Source organism: Pseudopipra pipra, chromosome 5 (assembly GCF_036250125.1).
Source record: "Pseudopipra pipra isolate bDixPip1 chromosome 5, bDixPip1.hap1, whole genome shotgun sequence".
NCBI classification, from domain to species: Eukaryota; Metazoa; Chordata; class Aves; order Passeriformes; family Pipridae; genus Pseudopipra; species Pseudopipra pipra.
This window is the reverse complement of record NC_087553.1, coordinates 41,686,076-41,707,199: the sequence shown is the minus strand read 5'-3', so window position 1 is coordinate 41,707,199 and position 21,124 is coordinate 41,686,076. Positions and strand designations below refer to the sequence as shown.

Below are 21,124 nucleotides of genomic sequence, written 5' to 3'. Positions count from 1 at the left end.
GGAGGAATGGAATGTTAGAAGCATTTCTCATGGCATTTATGATATCGGCTAGTATAGACTGGGAAATAGATCAGAACAGGTACATTTACGTTAGTGGCTTAATGTGTAATGGAGGTCATGTTGAGTGTAATCATCCTTACAGCTGGAGTTCTGTGCATTGTTCAAATGCACTATACTGCTGTATGTGAAATGGCTCCTCTGCCAGGGAAATAAGGAGGAGGCTGTACACAGTGGTGCCACATAAAGTACACAGTAATACAGACCCTTGTTCAGTGCTCCTCAGCCTCAGAAGAGCTGTGTTAAAGTATGCTTAGATGAACAATAGCATGGGGTTTGCATTGCCAGGTGTGGTTGGCCAGAAATCGAGGGTGGGGTACTTGAGTAAATCATCTCCATTCAGCATCATCACCACCAACACCAAGAAAGATGGCTTCAAGCCACTCCTCTAGCTGTGTAGACTTGGCTGGATCTTCACACATAGCTGCCTCACAGCACCTTAACTCCTGCTCTGCAAATGTTCCTCAGTAACAAAATTAGCAACTTCAGTTTTGATATCAGCAGGGCACATCCACAATATCCTCACTGCAGCAGATTGTGAGGGGGAAGGCAAAGCTGTTTCTGCAGTTGGATCTTGTTTCTGGACCACTTTTGCACATGATGCTGCAAGACCAGTCAGAGTTAGGTCCAAACTGGAACTCAGCCTCCTTTGTTTATGATACGATACACAGTAGCTGAGCCCAGGGTTTCGTTATTCAGGCTGGATAGGTAGAGACAGACAGGTCAAAAGGAGATTTTGAACCCTCCATATGAGGTTCTCTGGCCAAAGGGCTGATCCCGACAGGCCAGTGCACACCAGGAAGACATCTCATTATAAAGGCACAACCATTTTGACGAGACCACGTTTCTGTATACAGTTCAACAGTTTCAACTGCAATATATATGAATGACTGTATTTTCCAAAAGAAAAGCACGAAATACATCCAGGTAATTACAAACTTAATCATACACAGAATCACATAGAATCAATTAGGTTGAAAAAGACCTCTGCGGCCATCGAGTCCAACCTATGACCAAACACCACCACGTCAATTAGACCACGGCACTAAGGGCCACATCTAGTTTTTCCTTAAACACCTCCAGGGACGGTGACTCCACCACCTCCCTGGGCAGCCCATTCCAATGCCCAATCACTCTTTCTGTGAAGAGATTGCTCGAAATGTCCAACCTAAGCCTCCCCTAGAGCAGCTTATATCCTCTCAGATGTATGAGAAGCTGTGTCTCCTCACAGCCGAGATGTCCTGATGGCCGGGACTTCGACGGAGAAAGGTTCGCTTCCACCAAGCGCATCGGGAAGGGCCCGCCAAAGGTGCACACGCGGCCTCTCCGAAGTTCTTAGGCTGAATTTGAGACCTGGAGATGGCATTAAAAGAGGTTCAGTCTGACGCCGCTCCCTGCAGCGCATCCCCGGACGCTTCGCAGCCGCCGCGGTATACTGTCTGCTCGCAGGCGAGCCTGAGACAGCGCCTTTCCGACCAGCGCTGCCCTCCAGCTCCGACAGTGGTCGCCGCGTCCCGCACCTCCGGGCTCGGCGCCCCCAGCCCCGCCACCTCCCCACCACCGCCGGGAGCGCAGGACACCGGCACGATGCCGGGAGGCGCTCGTTCGAGGTGCCCTCTCCGGTCACCGCGGCGCCACCCCCACCCCGGGACCGCCGCCGCGAAACTGGGGGCGGACAGGGGAATCCACCGCCCCGTCTCCCGCCCGAACGCTGGCCGGCCCCGCCCCGCTCCCCCCCCGCGGGCGGGCGCCGCGGGGTGACGGGCGGGTCTCGGCCACAGCCGAGTGCGGCGTCAGTTCCGGCGGGGAGCGCGGCGCGTGGGTCGGAAGCGCCGCGGCGGTGGCGGAGCGGAAAATGGCGACGGCCGCGCAGCTCACGGATGAGGAGCTCTTCTCGGAGCTGAGGCGTTTCGGCTTCTCCCCGGGGCCGGTCACCGAGAGCACCCGGCCCGTCTACCTGAAGAAGCTGAAGAAGCTGCGCGAGGATGAGCGGGCCGGGGCCCGCGGCGGCGGCGCCAACAAGACCCGGAACAGCAACAACAATAACACGGGGGCCGGAGCGGCGCCGGGCGGAGGCGGCGGCCGCGGGCGGGCGGCCACGGGAACGCGGCTGGCCGGCGCCGAGCACCCCTTCCTCCCCGGGGCTGCCGCCGGGGGCGGCCGGGGCCGCGCCGCACCCCCCGCCGGCGGTGGCAAAGTGCTGCTGGGCTTCAGCTCGGACGAGTCGGACGCGGAGAGCAGCCCCCGGGGCCAGGCCGGCGGCAGGAGGGAGCGCGCTGCGCCCCTGTTCCGCGGCCTCAGGCCCGCCGCCCCCCACGGCGTGAGCAGCAACTCCCCCCCGGAGGAGGCGGCCCGGCGGAAGCCCAGCTCCTGGTGGGGGGCAGCGGCCAGGAGACCGGCGGCGACTCAGGGCGCGAGGGAGCTCGGGGACGGCGAGGAGGAGGGAGGAGAGGAGGAGGACGACGAAGACGAGAAGGAGGAGGAGAGCGAGCAACAGCGGTGGAAGAACCGGACCGTGAACGGGAACCGGCTCCTCTCCTACGGCGGCAGCAGGGACAAGTACTCGGACTCGGAGGAGGAGGAGGCGGCGGGGGCGAGGGCCAAGCAGCAGGGACCGAAGGAGGAGTCTGCAGTTCGCCGGCCCAGACGGAGCCTCAGCAAGTCGCCTGCTCCATTCATAACAAGCAAATGCGCTGCAGCCGGCGCTGGCGTGATGGAGACGGGCCAAGAAAGGGCTGGCGGAGGCTGCGGTGCTGGTGTGCTCGTAACGAATGACAGGGCGGCGGGGGCGGCTGCTGCCGGCAGTCTAGACAGGGGCAGAAACGAGGAGGAGGAGAATGAGGCGGCAGCGGAGGGAAGAGGAGGATGTGAAAATCTGGACTCTAGTCCTCCCAGCCCCAGATACCGCCTATCCAAGAAATCCCCATCAGTATTGTTGCTGCCACCACCGCTCACGGACGTGGACAGCGGTAAAATCACTGACCCCGCAGGCACCATTAGGAAAGCGACCAATAATCATGTTCTCAGCGGTGCTCCTGGTAGCTATAATGTTGAATCCAAGATCTATTCAGCTACTAATAGCCTTCCCCCGAGTGGAACCACCTCCTCCCTTAGACTCAACCACTCCAATCATACGGGTTCAAATCATACCTACCTGAAAAACGCCTACAAGAAGAATCTCTCTGAGCCCGAGGAGGAGCTTCTCCAGCAGTTCAAAAGAGAGGAGGTATCCACCACTGGAGGCTTCAGTGCACATTACCTGTCCATGTTCCTCTTAACTGCTGCATGCTTGTTCTTTCTGATACTGGGATTCACATACCTGAGAATGAGAGGTTCTGGAGTAGCTGAGGATGTGGGAGCCAACAGTAAGTATTAGGTGAAGGGTAAGAGCAGTTTCTGCAACTGGATGTAACAACTGTTAACACGCCTTTGCAATCCCAGACATCCCTTACTGAACAGTTCTGGGCTCCAACTTAGTATAATCTCTCTGTAGAGGATGGTGCACAGAGAAAAATTGTCTTTCCTGAAGTATATAACATTGCAAGCTGGTATAAGCATGCAAGACATTTGAGGATAAATTCAAATCCTGGCATTCCCTGCTGTAATCTGTTAATACCTTGTTTTCTAGCAAGTTTTCTTCTCTAAGCAGTTGTATGGTTTTGTCCAATATAGCGGGTGTATGGTTAATAGAGAATTGACGAGGTGACCCTTTATGCTAATCTCACAGGAGTAATCATGCACATTTAGATACCTGGGATTCCTGCAGGGCTAAGATTTGATTGTAGTCGTTTGGTAATAAAGTAGGTTATTTTCATTGGTGTGTACTGAGGCTTGAAAAGGATCCTAGGTTAAGATGATGTTGCGCAGTACCACAAACTTTGTGCAGTAAATGATCTGACCTATTGTATGTTGTTTTCTAGTAGGCACTTATAAATTCAATTGACAATAATATTTATATGTGAAATGCTGTTGTGCTTTAGTTCGAATTTCAGGGCATTCGTTTTTTTTAACCCTGAATTATTTGGGAGCTTCTTTAATATATGAAAGTAACTTCTTGGAATGGATATAGAAACTACCATTTTCTATTACAAAGCATACAAAAATGGAAATGTGCCACCTAAGGGTAGTGATTCATGCTAATTCAATTCTTGGCTGTTCTGAAATGGACAGTGAAGATTCTAACATGAGAAAGAAAAATCATGCCACTGCTGTCTTGTTTTTTCATTGATCCTGATGAAAAATTATGCAAAAAGGTAGTTGGGATATAAGAGCATTAGAAGGGTCTTGGCAACTTGCATTTTTCTTGAAATGATCGAGAAAGGCATGTGGGGAGTACACACGTGTGTACATTTCTTTGTGGGCATGTATACAGTGCCTTGTAAGGAGCGATCAGACTGTTCTCTTGGGATATTCTAGATGTTACAGGGCAGAAGTAGCGGTGTGGGCTGCTTTTTTGTTGGCTTTCTTTTTTTTCTATTCCCTTTTGAACGTTATTCATTACGTTATGGTAGCAGAATAGTTCTTAATTGCTGTTTTGCAGTCTTTGGAGGGGCGTGTAAAAGATTTAGTGGTTAGGTAGGACAGTTGCAGCAAGGAGTTAACACTTGCAATGTTTTAATTGCTATCCACGTGGCTCTTAACTGCTGTTCAGTCTAGTTTTTTGGGAAGGCTGTGAACATACACAGGTAGGCTAAAATTAGATGCAGTATAGTGTGACTGTGGGGACTGCTCATACTTTGTGATTAGCTTCTGGCCATAACTGCTAGAGACATACCTACATTTTGTAATGTACTTGTAAGCTGTATAATTGTACTAATGTATTACATATTTTTTCTGGTATTGAAATATGACGATTTTAATAGGGGAGAAGGTCTGTTAGCCTACTGGGGTAAACTTTGTGACTGCCAAAGTCAGTGGTTGAGTTAAAATTGGCCTGTCATCATGACTGATAAAGCTGAATGTCTCAGCAATCCAGATAGCAATAGTACTTAAAGTTCAGTGTTGGTTTTTTTTTATTGGAAGAAAACTTCTTTTTGAATGTGTGAGTATATTGACCTTAAAAAGTTGGAACTGTTGTACAGGGAAAATCGTCATCTTCTGCCCTTTTGCTTAGGTAGGGCTGCCCAGTCAGTGGTCTGATAGCCCAGTGTTGCTTGGTAGTTCAGTTAAGCCAGTTCTCGGCCTGTTCTTATTTGCTGTCTTTTCAGTGGAACTCCTGAAAGTGGATTTCCTGGAGAATTGTTCTGGCAGTGGCACTGGCATTTCATCTGTCCTACTTCCTCACAGCCCCAGGCTTTGCTCTAACATAACGAATGGGAACAGGGGAATAGCGCCCTTTGGAAGAAGCAAACAGCGGGTTTTGTGTCTAGCTCCTTTGATTGAAAGAGGAGCAGGCCACTTCTTTTAAGTAATGTGGGAATGATCAGGAAATTACCTTTCCCATATGTTCAGCATGTGCTCACTAAATTCTTTCTTTTCAAATAGGCGTATGGAACAAAAATACTGTAGGTCTGTAGAACAGGCAAGAACAGACAAGACAGGCCATTTAAGACTGATTTTTACTGAAAAGGGAGAGAACCCTGTTTTCTATTAGGTGATTCCTGAGCTTAAATATCATCCAAGTGAGCACTTTGGCTCTTATGGTTATGTGGGTCTATTGTCTGTTTTCTTTATAGAAGCAGAACTAATTCATACTTTTTTATTAAAAGGAGTGGTGTATCTCAAGAAACCACCTTTTCATTTAAGTGATTGGATACTGAGATTTTTCTTCTTTTAGATGGTTGTAGGTAAGACTGTTGGGTGAGAGTGATTTCATTGTGAAAAAAAGAATTATTTTCAACTCCAAACTATGTCATAAAAGTTTTAGAATTCAGCAGAGTTGCACTATATCCATCTCCGTAATTATTGTGACAAAACAATAAAGGCAGTTATTTGTATATTTGGATGGCTTCTTATTTTAACTTTGTAGGGAATGATGCACAATGAACTTAATGTTTGTTTTCTTAATAGTTAATTGCCTAAAATGAAATGCAATTAAAATAAGGTGATAGTACGTTTGTGACATTGAAAAATATTTATCACTAAGTACACTCGATATCAACACTTAAAATATTTGTCAGGCTGTAATCTAAGAACAAAGGAGGTGTGTGTAATGAGGGGGAGGCTTAAAACTAGGTGTTGGGGTTGAGTTTAGCCAGGTATTATAATGTAAATGAGAAGGGGTGAGCAGAAAACTTCAGAAGGGATTTGTCACTTATGCACAGTGTTCTAATAATTTTTTTTGTTCAGAGCTCTGAAACAGCTATGAAGTGCTTTAGTTTTTACACACGTGGCATAAAATGTTCAAAGACAGATCAGAACTGGGCTAATTTTTCTGTATCTAATCTACAAATGGTCACTAGAAGTAAGGTTTTTATGCATTTTGCTGTCTAAAATATAGATAACTGTCTATTGGGCTTTTCCTGAACCCATTGAAATTGAACTACTCTTTAAGCTTGCATAAAAGACCAACTAATGCATAAGTGCATGATGTGGACTTGTTGCTCTTGCTATAAAGCAAGTTTTGCTTGCACCTGCCTTCAAAATACCATGGAATTGTATCAACTTCTTGCCAAACCAGCATAGTATTTTGTCAGGAAAATGGTTGACTTTATTTTAGTCTACTTTCTAGAGTTCTTCGAACCCTGAAGAGTGGGATATCTCTTCCAATTTGTGTGGTTTTGTGATATTACTCTGAGCACCTCAAGTGGCTGCTCCTGGGAGTTAATTCTGAAGTCATTTTTCATTAAAAGTTGGATAACTATATCAGATCACTTGATGTTGCTTTCAGATCTGGTTCACCTTTCTGAAGGATGTGGCATGGTACAGGTGCTGTTTAAGGCTGTAATCTGAAATCGGTTGCATTTAAGTTACTTCTACTGTTTCTGCTCCAGCACTTTGTCTGGGAAGTAGCTGATGTGGCAAAAAAACCCCAAACCAACAAAACCACCAGAACAAAAAACTGTTCTTGAAACTTTCAGGTAGGTCTTGTTTAAAATCCTGTGTTCTTATTAGGAGTGGCTTTTTAAAGTGACATCTGTTGCTAGTAATTTTGGTCTTCCTGTGATACTTGTTACAAAACAACTGCTAGGAGGATAAACTTTACTATATTTGCTACAATTTGTGTTTTTGAAGTATTAATTCAGGGAGATTTGGTAGTTGTGTATATTGCAAGTGGAAGCTTATGCAAATCACAATTCTAAGAGTTTAATTCAATTCCATTGATGTTCTTTTGTTCTTGACTTCTAAATCTCTTAGGTGTTAAAACTTCTGTGGAATTTTATGCAGGGAATTGAATTGGTAAGAAGTTAACTTGCTGGATAAAGGACAAGATGATGACTGCTATTCTCACAGGCCTGGAAATTACTATTAAAGTGATGTGGTATTTCACAGATAAATCTACTTGTTATAAATCTACTTGCCATCTAAGATCACCTTCTCAGAAGCGTCTATATTCTTGACAGTGTTGGCTTTAATAGAAGAAAATTAATTTTGCATAAGAAGTATTTATAGAAGAGGAGATAGCAAAGGGAGGGATTAAAATTAAAAAATTTGCAGAGTTCCTGTGTTGGGTGGATATTAACGTTTCTTGTGGCTTGCAAAGAATACTGTAACTTGTATTTACAATATAACAACTTCTATTGAAATATTAGCATATAGCTGTTTCATTTTCTGTATGTTGCCTTAGACACTAGGTAGCAAATGTTTCTCTTGTAGGTGATATAAAAGAAAATCCTGATGTGTATCTTAAAGACTAATCTCAGTTGTAGCTATCTCAATTCTGTGGTTGGGTGAGATTTGAATCAAGATCAGTAGATTAAAAAAAACTGCCTAGGCTGTCTTCATAAGGTAAAGCCAGTCAGAACAGTTAAATTTCCCTAGGATTCCTGATAATTTTAAACTCTAGTCTTCCTTATGGTATGTCAGAAATAATTCTTTAAAATGGCAAACAAATTTGGCCTTTTATCTAGGAAAGTCCGAGTAGTTATTATATAGTCCCTTTTATCTAGACTTTTGTCTAGGAAAGTCCTAATTGCTATATAGTGCAAAATAGTTAATTTTAGATGACAATTTCAGGTCCTTCCTAAAGGATAATAAACAGTCTATTTACCTTTGCAGCAGATCTGTAGTATGAAATATAATATGAAAATTACTCATCAGTGTTTGAAACAAAAATTATGCAAATTCAGAATTCCTGTTTTTAGGGAATTTGACTCTGTTTTAGTTTTGACTCTTTGTTCAGAATATTTATAAATACTTTGCATTCGTACCTTAAATGTGCTGCTGTTTGCAGATGAGCACAAAACGTTCCTTATGCCATGATTGCAGATTCTTACTAAGAATTTTTTTCAATGTTACTATTTTAGGCCATGCTTTTTTGTGAAGTGTAAGTAATGGGAAATTGGAACTAGAATTACTTGCCTGGGGAGCAGGGATGCAGAAGAGCTCTGACAGGGTCTGTTTTCATTAGGTATCAAAAACTAGTAAAAAATTTGCACTGCATTCCGTAGTGCGTAGTTTTCTCAAAAGAAAATTTGGTTTCTGATGTGAGAAAATTAAAGGTGATCTAGAATGTGAAAGCAGATCTTGTTGCAACTTTTCCATTTCAAAAAACATTTCAGACTAGAAATGTGTGGGAAAGCAGAAAGCAAATTTATGTTTCATCTGTTAAGAGCCTCTGCCACTTCTAATACTGTTCAAGCACAATGCAGTCTTTCTGTTTAGGACAGATGAATAGAGTGATAGTGAGTGCAGTAGAAAAACTTTAAGGAAGAGCCCACAGTACACAAAGACTTAAATTTAGCATTGTAGGAGCCCCACTTTGCACTGCTTCATAATCCATAATTATCTCAGTACAAGAGGAGAATCAGGCCTGCAGTCTTCCTATTTCTGGGAAATAATTGTGTTTCTAAAAATCATGTACATTTGAATCCTTTTGACATCTATGTTTCATCCGAGAGTAGTAGGTTGCAAAACTTTGACTCGACTGCTTACCCAGCTAAACTGGCAGAAGTTGTTGAGTTGTACTGAACTGCTGCCTGTCATGCTTCTAGACTTCTGCTTCAGAAATAGTATGAACATGTGAACAGGCCAGAGCTGCTGTTTGAGAAAGTTGTTTGGTCACTTCACTAAAAAACTTAGGCAAGTAAATTAAGCAAGTACATAAGTTTTTGTTGATGAAAATGCGTTTCCAATGCCGTGGAGAATCATGAAGTCTGTTGTAATCATGAGGCATAGATTCCTTTCACCTTTAAAGTTCTTGTGGATAATTGTATTTTCTGGTAAAACTAGTTGTCTGTTGTGGTAGGTTGAGGGGAGTAAGTTGACTGGTTAATGGATTGTGAAATCAATGTATATTAAAAAGAAAAACAGTTTTTTTGGGGGGACTCACATGTTGCTAAGAACTTCATTAGTACTATCTTTATCATTACTCTTCTTTTCTTGGCTCCTACTGTTCCTGCTGGTAGGTCTAGAGTTGTGGGAGAAGGTGGCAATGCCTTTGCTGTGATTATAATAAATGAGGACGTGGTGTAACTCTGCCAATGGTCAAAGTAGCTTCTGCCCACTGGTAGTGTTATTGATGGAAAGAAGCGTACTGATGGGTGCAAGGGTAGATTGAAGAGCCACTGCGCATCTTAAAGCTGATCTCATGTAGAAGGCTTGCTCGAGTTTATAATGTCCAGCGTCAAGTCCTACTGTGCTGTACTTCCCACAATGCTATTTAGTGCTGTTTCTCTATTCTGAATGTTCACAGTCCACTGTGGAGAGTGAGAGTAGGTGCAAGTTAACCATGAAACAGGCAAACATGGTGTGCTGTTGGGCCCAGCTTGCTGGAGGAGCTGTGCTGTTATGGCTAGCGTTTTGCAGACATTAATTCTTCTTTTTTTGCAGAGGAAAGGCTCAGAATTTCTGCTTACTGAGAGTCATATCGTAACATTGAGGTATCTTGAATATTGCTGCCCATTTAGTCTTGCTTAAAGTGAGCTCCGAGTGACAGACTGAATTGATGCAAAAAATCTGTTTAATGTAGGGAGGAGAAGAGTAGGGGCTTAAAAAGAGAGGTCTAACATTGAATTAAGTGGCATTAAAACTTACTAAATAGTTACAGAGTCACAGAATATTCTGCGTTGGAGGGGACCCACAAGGATCATCAAGTCCAGCTCTTAAGTGAATGGCCTGTGTGGGGATCAAACCCATATTAGCAAACCCTTTTTAGCACCATGCTCTAATTAAAATCTGTTGAATTCTAGTGATGCTGTGCTAGATAATTAAGAAATAAGTCTGTGCATAAATGAGAGATTGTAGAACAATTCCTAGGCCAGTTTTTCTTTGTCTCAGAGAAGGCTGTTTACTTAAAAATTGAAAGATGGCTTGTTAGAGAATAATTGTTGTATATGCATAGTAAGACTTCCTTCATACTGCCTTTATTCACTTAAGTCCTAATACAGGGTCACATCCCCTTAACCTTTTATTTATTGAAAAATAGAAGAAACTTTTATACTCGGAGTGTCGGGTAAATGCAGCAGCAGCCCGTCCTTGCTGGGCATCAACTGAACAAAACTTTATTACAGGAGGACTACTGGGGTGAGGTGGATAAATGTAGTGTTGTTCCTGACTAGATTTTAAGGCTACATCTAGATCTTAATTTTACTTTTGTCTGTAGAAAAGCATGTCTTTGACAGTCAGTTAAGTCTCTGAATTTGAGAAGCCTCAGACTGTCCTTTGATTTCATAGCTATTTTTGTAAGGTTTAGAGTATTTTCAACAGGCTGTGTGTCAAAGCCACTCTGCCTAACAATATGTCCCCTCAATTCTCAACCATCTCGCTATGTGGTTGTACAATAAAACATTCCACAGCACTTGATTCAGCAGAACGTATCCTAGTGTCTGTTCAGCATCATCAACCTGCACAGCATAAGCCCTTAAGTATCCCCCATCTTGCAACTTCATCAAACAAATTTTTTTCTGAATATGTAGATGTTGGCCATAGAGAACAGAATTCTAGCTGTAGAGCTAATCCAAAACCTGTCAGTAGATACTGAGCGATGGAGCATTTACTGGGAATGACGGGTTTCATATATCAAAAGGTAAATGTGTGAATTTTTGTTGTTGTTGTTGGTTTTATTTTTGGGGGGTTTTTTTGATTGTTTTTTTTTTTGTCTTGTGTTACCTGAAACTGTGCTTGGTTTTGGTGTGAGGTAGTTCAGTGTTTGTTGTTGCCTTTTTTTGTTTTTTTTTAATTCCCAGGATATTTTCTGGGAAATGGTAAAACATTATAATGAGAATTTTTGTTTGTGTCTCACTATATCTGAAAGTTTAGTGTGCTTTTTGTTCTTTTTCAGATGTCATGCCTTAGACAGCCAAAGAGTATTTTGTTGAGTGACAGATTGGGTGGGGCATGTGTGGCAAACGCCTGAGAGGCCTCTTTCACAGGCTGTGGAAGTCCACAGTCAAACCTAGTTATGGGGAAAGGCCAGTCTGGTGGTCTTGCTTGTACTGTTTCTCATTCTTGCAAATTCCTTGGAAATACTTTACTGTTACTTTGTAAATATGAAAAAATGATTTATGAAATTCCTTGGTGGTATCTTGAAAAGGAGAGTATGATATCTGGTTCATTGTAATCTGTTCCTGTATTGGTGTGCACCCAAGAAAGTTTCTGGAGGTGAGAGGCATAGTGAATTTCAAAGAAAAAGCTAGTTGATTTTGTTGGTTGTTTTTGTTTGTTTGTTTGTTTGTTTTTGGTTTTGGTTTTGGTTTTTTTTAGGGGTGTGGTGGGGTTGTCAAAGGAATTTTATGCTGTCCTGGCGAGACTTTGCCTAGCTGAGAAAAAGAGGGCAGAGATGCAGATTTCCTTCTGGAGAAGGAACTAGTATCATTACTTATTTTTGGTTTTGTTTCTCTTATCTGTAAGTATGGAAGTAGTTATGCTTTTACATCAGCTTATGTAACAGCAGATGTGGATAAAGGTGTTTGTAAATCACTAGGGGAAATAGGGAATCTGAGCTATGTTGGGTACTTTGTATCTTACATATAATAACAGATGAATGTTAATTTTGATATAAACTCAGAAAAAAATAAAATGGAGTGTTGAGAACACCTAAAAGAGCCATACCGCTGTACTGTCTGTACAGTGTCCCTTGAGCTAAGGGTTTTTCATTTCACTTTGAAAAAAAGAAATACTAATCTTTTGAGTACTCCTGAGAGCTCGTTCTTTCAGAATGGGCAGGTGTATATGCACAGTCCAATTTGATGATCCTAGGGGTGTATTATGATCAGTACCTGTTAAGTTTGACTTCCATCAAAGGTGGTACTCCCTGCAGAAATGCTACAGACTGTTTTTGTTTCTGCAGCTGTGGCTTTACAGCTCCTTAAAGTTACATCGAGAAGTTGCTTTTCTGTTTATTAAATCAAATTATCTGTACATTCAGAAATACATTATGGCATTATTATGGTTCTGTTAAAAATGTCAAAAATGTTGGGGGGAACATATAGCTGCAAAAAGCTTCAGAAGTTGCTTTCATAATGAGGAATAGGACTCATGGGAAGAGTGAGGAAAGTGGGAAAGACTGAGGAATGAAGTAAAGGCATGAATATTGTGGAGAGGCTAAATGGAGTGATTATCTTATCCTGATACAAAGATACATGTTTCTGAATTTAACAAGTGGCATGTTCAAAGGAAGCAGAAACAGGTTTTTCACACGTGTATTTAAGTGGTGGAACTCTTTATGACCTTAATGTTGAAGCTAAGAGCTTTATGTGGTTCATGTGGGACTAGACAAATTGGTAGGGAAAAATACTCTGGAGTCGATACTTCAGGGAGGAAAAAAACCTAGCCACTTCTGTCTGTCTCTGGAAGCTTCTGAGATGCAAGTTTTTTTTTGACAGGAAGACTATTCTCTGTCAGCATATACTTTATATTGTTATGTTCTGACACTCATTTTTGCCATTGTTCTGTTTATTTCCCCCTTCCAGTTAGGAACCGATGTCTCTGAAAAGAGTAAAACTTATTGCTACTGCTGGAGGCAGGATTCCGGGCTAGTTAAATTCGTGATTTGTCTTGATGTAACTGTTCCTTCACACTGAGGTTTTGGTGTTGTCTGTTGTAGTGTATTGAATACAGAAACTGCAGGAATGGTAACACTATTCAGGGCAAGGTGCCACAGTATCTGGGAGATAGCTGTAGTGGAAGGATTAGCTACTTTTTGGCATCCTAATTTGGTGACCAGAGTGTAACTGAATCACTTATCGCTTATGTCCTAAGCAATGGTATTTTTATTTGTGCATATCTTCTTTCTAGGAATGACTGCCTATGGAGCTATATCAGTCTTTGGAACTTGTATCATTAAGACTTTATGAAAGTTGACTTATGTGCTCATGAATGTCTGCAATTAGGCTGTAACTTCATGTCTGTTATACCGTGCTTTGAAAAAGAGGAGAAATTCCACTTTGTGCTCCCTGTCTATCTTACTGAAGAAAATGAACCCTTCTAAGTACTGTGTCTATGTGCAATTATTATCAATGTATTAGGGAGGAAAATGAGAGATGGTCGTGCTGAGCGGTTTTATTTTTAAAGATAGCGGCTGCAGAATTCTAGTGCACATTAACTTTGTATGTTGACACTCTTGTTCCTAAAATTGAGCTTCTCTGTGAGATGGCTTGGTATGTGCATTTCTGTTGACAGCTTTGGCTGGAATGCTTTGGAGCTGTGTGGTGACCTTTAGCTTTGTATTGGTTACTTTTTGGTTTTTGAGACTGTCCAATTCTGCTACTCTTAAAAATTCGAGTAGTCTGTAAGTCATAATTTACAGCTTGTCCCAACAGCAAGATGTGTAAATTAGTTACTTCTGAGGTTCATTAGTAGTCTTTTCCATCAACCTGGGACAGTATTTGTGTGCTGCTTTGATTTCTTTCACAGGCTTTTTGGTATCTTGTTGCCTTGTTCTTGATTAACTAGCATTTAAATAAGAAAACTTCTTAAAAATTGGATTTAAATAGTGTACCTCTTCCTGTTCTGAAATCCAGTTTCATGTGAAGATGCCATCCCATGATATGCTTACTTTTTGTTTCCTTCGATGTTTGACCAAAGAATCTCACTACCACTACACTTTTCCAGGAGTAATGCTCTTCTCCCATTGTGTCAAGCTTCCAAGCTTGGAATGTTTAGGTATTACAGTGCTTTGAGGGAGTTGGTATGGTGCCCTTTGTCAAGTTTTTGAGTTTTTTTTTCCCGATAAAAATACTTCAGCATGTTTATCCTGCAGCTAGTATTGATATGTACATGTGGCCAGGTAAAACTGCCGTGCTTCTCACAGTTTTGCTGCTGTCTGGGGAGTTCTAATGGATTGCCATGTCCAGGTAGTTGCATCTCTCCTTATTTAGGAGCTGTGGATGTGGTTGTTAGTTGGCTAATCTGGAGAGAAGACCCTCAGGGACAACACTCGGTTTTCTAAAACAGGAATCTCCTATCTCTCTTGTTTTTAGCTTTGTAGTATGAGTAGATGATAATTTGTTCTTTGAAGCCATTAGAATGTGAGCTTGATAGACGACTTCCAAGGCTGGTAATTGTTGTTGCATAGTAGAGATATCAAACCCCTTTTGAGGAGAGCCTTGGAAGTATGATATACTCACATAAGAATGCCTTCTATTAGTTATTAATTTCATGTTTAGTTTGGTAGAACAAGAACTTGTCACTCTTACAACTATAGTTACATATTTTAAAAACTGTCAAGAAAGCTTTTGAACCAATAATGTTGATGGAATATGTTGAAATACTTTAGACATTTTGGAGTAGATGGGAACTTTACATCTGTGACTGGAGCATGTGGGAGGGTTTGGTAAGAGCTTAGACTCTGGACAAAAGAAAGAAGGGTGGATTCAGAAGAGGAATTACTGAAGTAGTTAAGGAGTGGCCCTATTAACTCAAGTGAATCAAGGTTATGTGATAAATAGATGCAGATAGATTAACAGTTGTTAATTGCATATGTAGCTGCTGATAAATTGCTGCAGTTGAATTTAGTATACTGGCCTCTTAAGGCATCAGTTGTCCTAAACTGTATGGCATCTTATATAAAATGTATAAAATCTCACTTATTCTTTAACTTGCCATAAAATCAGTAACTTCAGAGGGATTTCATGGAAATCCTACAGCGTGAATTAAAATAAGAAATTACAAGGATTGTTAAATGTTTGTGATATGTAATTTTGGAGGAGAGGTGATTGGTTTTCTTGGGCACTGTAACCACTATGTATTTGTGAAGGAGAGGCAAACATTGACGTCTCCTTTGGTTTGCTTCCTAAATTCGAGATGTTAATTTATCTAAATATGAAGTTGCCCATATGTGAGATTGATTTTACTCTGGGATTGTGATGCTGGAAAAATCTAACCACCACCATTGTCTCCACTTAATTGCTGTGCTGCCCTAGCATATGTAGAATTGCAGCTGACAGTTAGTCATGAAAGTATTGCATATGTGTTTGCTCCATGGCTTTCATCAGTGCTAAAATATGTCAGTCAGGTCTACTGAAACTTACACATAGTTGTGTCTCGTGTGTGTACCCTCCTTCCAATGAATCAAGATTTCCTGTATGCTCAATGAGACTGACCTTGGAGACCGTAATTATCCTTGTCTGGATAACTAACAATCAAACTGGGAGGTTGGCAGTCATCTTAAGCCTTGGTCTGTTTCTCTAATCCTATTTGAGGCTATTCAGATTAAAAGTTTAGTGTACTGGGCATGTTCTGTTGAGTTAATGAATGAAATACATAAAACCTTGTTAAGTTGGTAGCTTGATAATCCAGTAGGGTATGACTGTGAATTTGCTCCTGTATAATGAAATCATGAAATGCTATAGAGGGCTTGGTTTGCACGAATCTTCAGTATCTGCTTCTAACATCTTTAATTAATCTTATATCTGTATCAAGTATTTGGACGTCTGTGAAAACCAGTCCCTGTGTTTGGGTGGTTTGGGGTTTTTTTCCCCCATTTGCTGTATTGGAAGAACCTGCAGTGTTTATTGCTGCTGGGTAGGTAACATGATTAATTTTCCTATGAGCCCAGGCACATGGACAGACTGTTGTTTGCAAAGTTACAGGGAGGCAAGCTTTCTTCATTCAGAAAGCATTTTCATAGTCCCTCTGTTTTATACATCATTTGTTGGTTGTAACTGTAGCAGTGAGACCCTTACCATTACTACATATAGGAGCAAAGAAATGGTAATTGTTCCTGCTTCAAAACTTTCTTTCAAAACTAAGGTGAAGGGGTCAACACCTTTCTGCTGCCAAGAGTGCTATGGAAGTTTGTGCAGTTAATAAAAATCACCTTGTTTTACAAATAATTAATTTTTTTCTTACAAGTTTTTTTTTTTCAGTTTCTTATCCAGATGGAGTTACACTTGGCTAAGGTTAGGGGACCCTGGTTTTTAAGTTGGTCCTTAGTTTCTTTTCTATCTTCCATTTCTCCTAAATGAGAACTCTTGCCATGATTTGATCTAGTATGTCCACCTTTATATTCCTCTTACATTTCCCATTTATAACTAAATGAATGGATCAGTTTAATCATGGTTATGGTTCAGAAATCAAGATATTGTCAATGAGATGACTGTTGGGGAGACAACTCGATGTTTTGTGGCTATCTTTACGTATAGGAGTGCATGAGCTCTCAGTGTGTTGTCTCTTGTTAAAACAGAAAATGCTGAGTTGTAGAGCTTTGTTGCGTGCATTAGTGCTTAGTCAAAAAGTGGTTTTACTTTTTTAAACTGGACACTAAAATGTAAAGCCTTCAAATTTTTATTTCAATGCAATTGGGTTATTAAAGCAAGAGTTTGGCAAATGGCAAGCACAATTTTTTTTTGGTGGGAAAAGCTGTGAAATTTGCAGGCATGCAAAATTCTGGTTCAACTTTAATGCTATTATACTGCATTATCAAATGCAGAGTTAGGGCAAAGGTTAATAGATGTCTAATTGTTATTTGTCATATTATGGACTTTGTTTTTATCTAACTATTATATTGTTGTCATAAAGCTACACTGTTGGTATACCTTTTTAGTGTTTTCAGACTCTATAGAGTGAATTACTTTTTTTCTTTTTTTGACAGTCAAGAATCCTTTTAGTGAAGAACTACAGAAAATACAAGTAAGTAAAACCACTTAATAGTGAGATTTTGATCTTTCACATGATTGTATAAAAGCAATATAGATCTGTTCAGAATGTTGCAGTTTTAGAATATTTTGCATGAAATAAATGCACTTCTCGTAACTGATGTTTTTAATTTTTTGTTTTCCATCTTGGGCAATATAACTAGGATTACAAAATTTGGCTGTGGCATGCTGGTTGCTTTATATACTAAGAAAATATTACATAATTTGTGTTGTAAAAAAAAAAATGTTGTAAATTTTGAGACTAAATTTGGTAGTCTGTCTCTTACTGTTACCATTTGGCTTCTGAACATTGAAAGCACAGCTGGTAAGAGATGATTGACATGAAACTCCAGAATCTTACTTAGTGCTATAAGAGAGAAAGGGTTAGCATCCTTCAGAAAATGGATTTAAAAGTTTGTCTTTTTCACTTTCTGTTACTTGTTCCTATATTCACTTTTTCTTCTGAAATATCAGGCTACCCATTTTTGAGATCTCACCATTGAAGCTATCTGTATTATTCTTAATTCTGCAGCATGCATTCTGGTGATTCTCTCTTCTGACCTGGGCTGTAAACGTAATGATCTGCTTTTGCTAGGCATATATGAGCAAGTATTGCAAGAGAATTGTGGAGGATTTTGGTTTTTTGGAGGTTTTTTGTGTTTTTTTTGTTTACTGTTTGAGATTTGTTTTTTTCTTGTTTGGTGTGAGTTGTTGTTTTTCTTCCTCATGTCTAGGATTGAACTCTCCAGAAGTGAATAATAGCATATTAAGTAGGTAGCCTTGGCTAGTTTTTTGGATAGAAAATGTTTCTTTTGAACAAATGAATCTTTTGAATTTTGTTGGGTAAATTCTGGGCATTCTTTCAGAATTACTTTAGTAGTGCAGAGAGAATGCATCTTGTATACTGGACGTGACAGCCTGAGAACCTGTTCTGTATGTTACTTTCTCCTGTTTTTATGGCACTGTTCCATAGTAATTGTATTCCATGCTTGATTGCTAGCTATGAAGATTATACTGTTTAGTTCTGTCCTTTATGTGGCCCAATCATTAATTTGAAAAAGGAAAAAGTTGGTCACAACAGTATTTCACATGTCCATTTCAGTGTAGCTATTAATGAAGTCATGGATGTACCTACTGGCAAATAAATGGAACTTGAAGTACAGCTGGTGGTGTGTGTGTGCTGAAGGACTGTTTTTCCTCTTATGCCATGCCTACTGTTTTCCAGCCAGGAAATGAGTTAGTAAGGTTGGTTTGTTTCCTGAGGCACCAACTACATCAATTTAATCTCAATGATGGTTTTGTAGTGCCAGAATAGGGAGAGGGGGTGCTGGTAATTGTTGGTAATGCCAATGGGAAATAATTTGTCAATTGTTTGATCAATGAAAGAAATATTCTGCTTTTTTTGGTATCAGTTTTCTTACAAAAAAAAGTTGGACCATTCACATTTTAAAATTATGTCAACAGTGCTAGTGAATCAGGGAATAGAGCTTAATATGTGTTTTTTTTTTTTTCCAACGTGAGTATAATCAGCAGATGCACAAACTGGAAAATTACTTTTCTTGCATAGTTTTTTGAATGGAGGCTCTAGTCTTAACTCAGCCATTTGATAAAACTTCAAGCCCAACATTTCAGAATGGCTTTTGGTGGATGCAATTGTATGTGTACCTAATTACATGTTCTTTGTCTGTATTTTGAATATTTCCTTCTAAATAAAATGTTCCTGGATATATCTTAATGAAATTGCTCATATCTTGGTAAGTTTAACTCCCCTGCAAGTAACAATTATATCTCATATTCATGCTTATTTTGGGAATTAGGCCTTTTTATATTAGTGACGTATGCAGGAAGTATCAACAAGATTGTATAGTACACAGCTTTCTGTTGTGGTTTGCATTTGTTTTGTTTTTTGTTTGTTTGTTTTTTAAATTAAGTTACTGTAGTTTGAAGGTAGACAGTAGAAATCTTCCTTTGCTTGGAATTTTATGCCAGAATGTGACCAGTACTTTAGTGTGGCTTGTATGAAATGTCTCTGCACATTTAAGAATAAAACTCTTATTTTTACATAGTAGTTATCAAAAAGCCACCCCAAACAAAACAGAAATTTCTTTTGGGTCATTTCACTATTCTTTCAGTAGTATCAAAATAACCTTTTGATCAGTTGCTTTTAGCTGGCAGATCCATTGGAGTCCACACTACAATCTAGTTTAGTTTCAGTCAAGACCTGAAAATTCAATGGAGTGAATACTTAGATTCAAAATACGTTGCCTGCATCATTGCTGATGTGCGAAACATTACAGCTTTCTACCTGTATGTGTAAAACCCATTTTTTTTCTCATGGTATATAAAGATTTTTGGGGTAAATGGAAAAAAGTATATCTCTACTACTGTTTGTTTTGACATAAATATGTTTTTCTAATTCCAGGAACATGAAAGAAACCTCATGAAGAGCTTGTATGCGCTTCATGACAAATTGGCACAAGTAGCAGGTAACACTTTAAAAATATTGTGATACAGTGTTTGGCAACAGCTACAAAGAAGTCAGTGCTCACATAGTGATTTGCAACAAGTGATAGCCATTTAGAGTTCTGTATTGGGAAACTAGAAATCCTGTTTCTAGTTCACTTAACAACTTACACAGTGTGGCACCTTTTGTTGCAATGTTTGTTAGTTAATGGGATAGGCTGTTGAATACTGTGATCCCGTGGGGTTTTTGATCTAATACCTTAATGCTTTATTAATCTGATTTTGTTAAAAGGCTTAAATTTGCTTTATGGAGAGGAATATGTGGGGGTTTTTTAAAGGTTGTTAATTCACTAAGGTGAAAACCAAAATATTTTGCAACAATGATAAAATGGTTACTAATAAAGTGAATAGCAGTGGTAGAACAAGTTTGCCTTGTTAGACTAAAAGGTCCAACTTAACCATATTAATTACATAGTAACGAAAAGTGCTGTGTATAGTAATGTGTCAGAGATGGTGTTTAGGATTAGTATTATTGAATATTCAAAGTAAAAAATAGGGTGGTTTTATCCAGAGTCGTAATGAACACAACTTTAAACTGCGCAGATAACTTACACATCGCAATCAGGAAATGGTAAAGTTAGGGCTGTGTTTATAACTTTGGCCTCTGGTGAATGCGAATTACAGTTGAGTCTATTACATGACTATTAAGCCATTTTTATTATTCTTGCTTATTTAATTCATAATGTTTTTAAGAAGCCTTACTGGTCTTTGTGCCAACTCTTTGTTTTGCAACAGCAGGTTTCACCAAGAAAGCTTTGTCATTGTTATCAGGTGCCACAGACATTTCTCAAACATAAAAAAATGTGGAAACAACTCTGTGTCAGATATGAAACCAACAATTCAATATCTCAAGGCTTTATAGAAAATCTGTGAGAAAGTTGACCACCTTTGTAATACCTTTCACATTGCAACAATAATCTTCCAGCAGAAAGCTTTTGTTTCCAGAGCATTTACAATATCTGCAGCACATAAATATATGTTTGGACAAACCCCACACATTTCTTTTTGTTTACATTACAAACTCACAGAATGGCCCACAGTGGGTCTTCTGGTCCAACCTCCCTGCTCAAGCAGGGTCATCCTAGAGTACATTGCACAGGATTGTGTCCAGATGGTTCTGGAATATCTCCAGTGAGGGAGACTCCACAACCTCTCTGGGTAACCTGTTCCAGTGCGTGGTTACCCCGCACAGTAAAGAAGTTCTTGCTCATATACAGGTGGAACTTCCTGTGCATCTGTTTCTGCCCTGCCTCTTGTCCTGTTGCCTGGAACCACTGAGAAGAGCCTGGGTCCATCCTCTTGACACCCTGCCTTCAGATATTTACAGATATTGAAAAGGTCCCCTCTCAGTTGCCTCTTCTCGAGGCTGA

General features: G+C 40.3%; 1 protein-coding gene across 2 annotated transcripts in view; it reads left to right on the top strand.

Moving 5' to 3' along the window:
- Positions 1–1,845: 1,845 nt before the first annotated feature.
- LEMD3 (LEM domain containing 3) overlaps positions 1,846–21,124 on the top strand; it is a 42,925-nt gene continuing 23,646 nt past the window's right edge. Inside the window, exons 1-3 of one of the 2 annotated variants that reach the window (XR_010430787.1) lie at positions 1,846–3,422; positions 17,189–17,226; positions 19,654–19,717. Coding sequence is in view for 1 of the 2 variants with exons in the window: in XM_064655752.1 (XP_064511822.1) it covers positions 1,913–3,422; positions 17,189–17,226; positions 19,654–19,717 (1,612 nt within the window). In the remaining variant the exon portion in view is untranslated. The remainder of the gene's footprint in view (positions 3,423–17,188; positions 17,227–19,653; positions 19,718–21,124) is intronic. The other variant, XM_064655752.1, reaches the window with a different exon arrangement.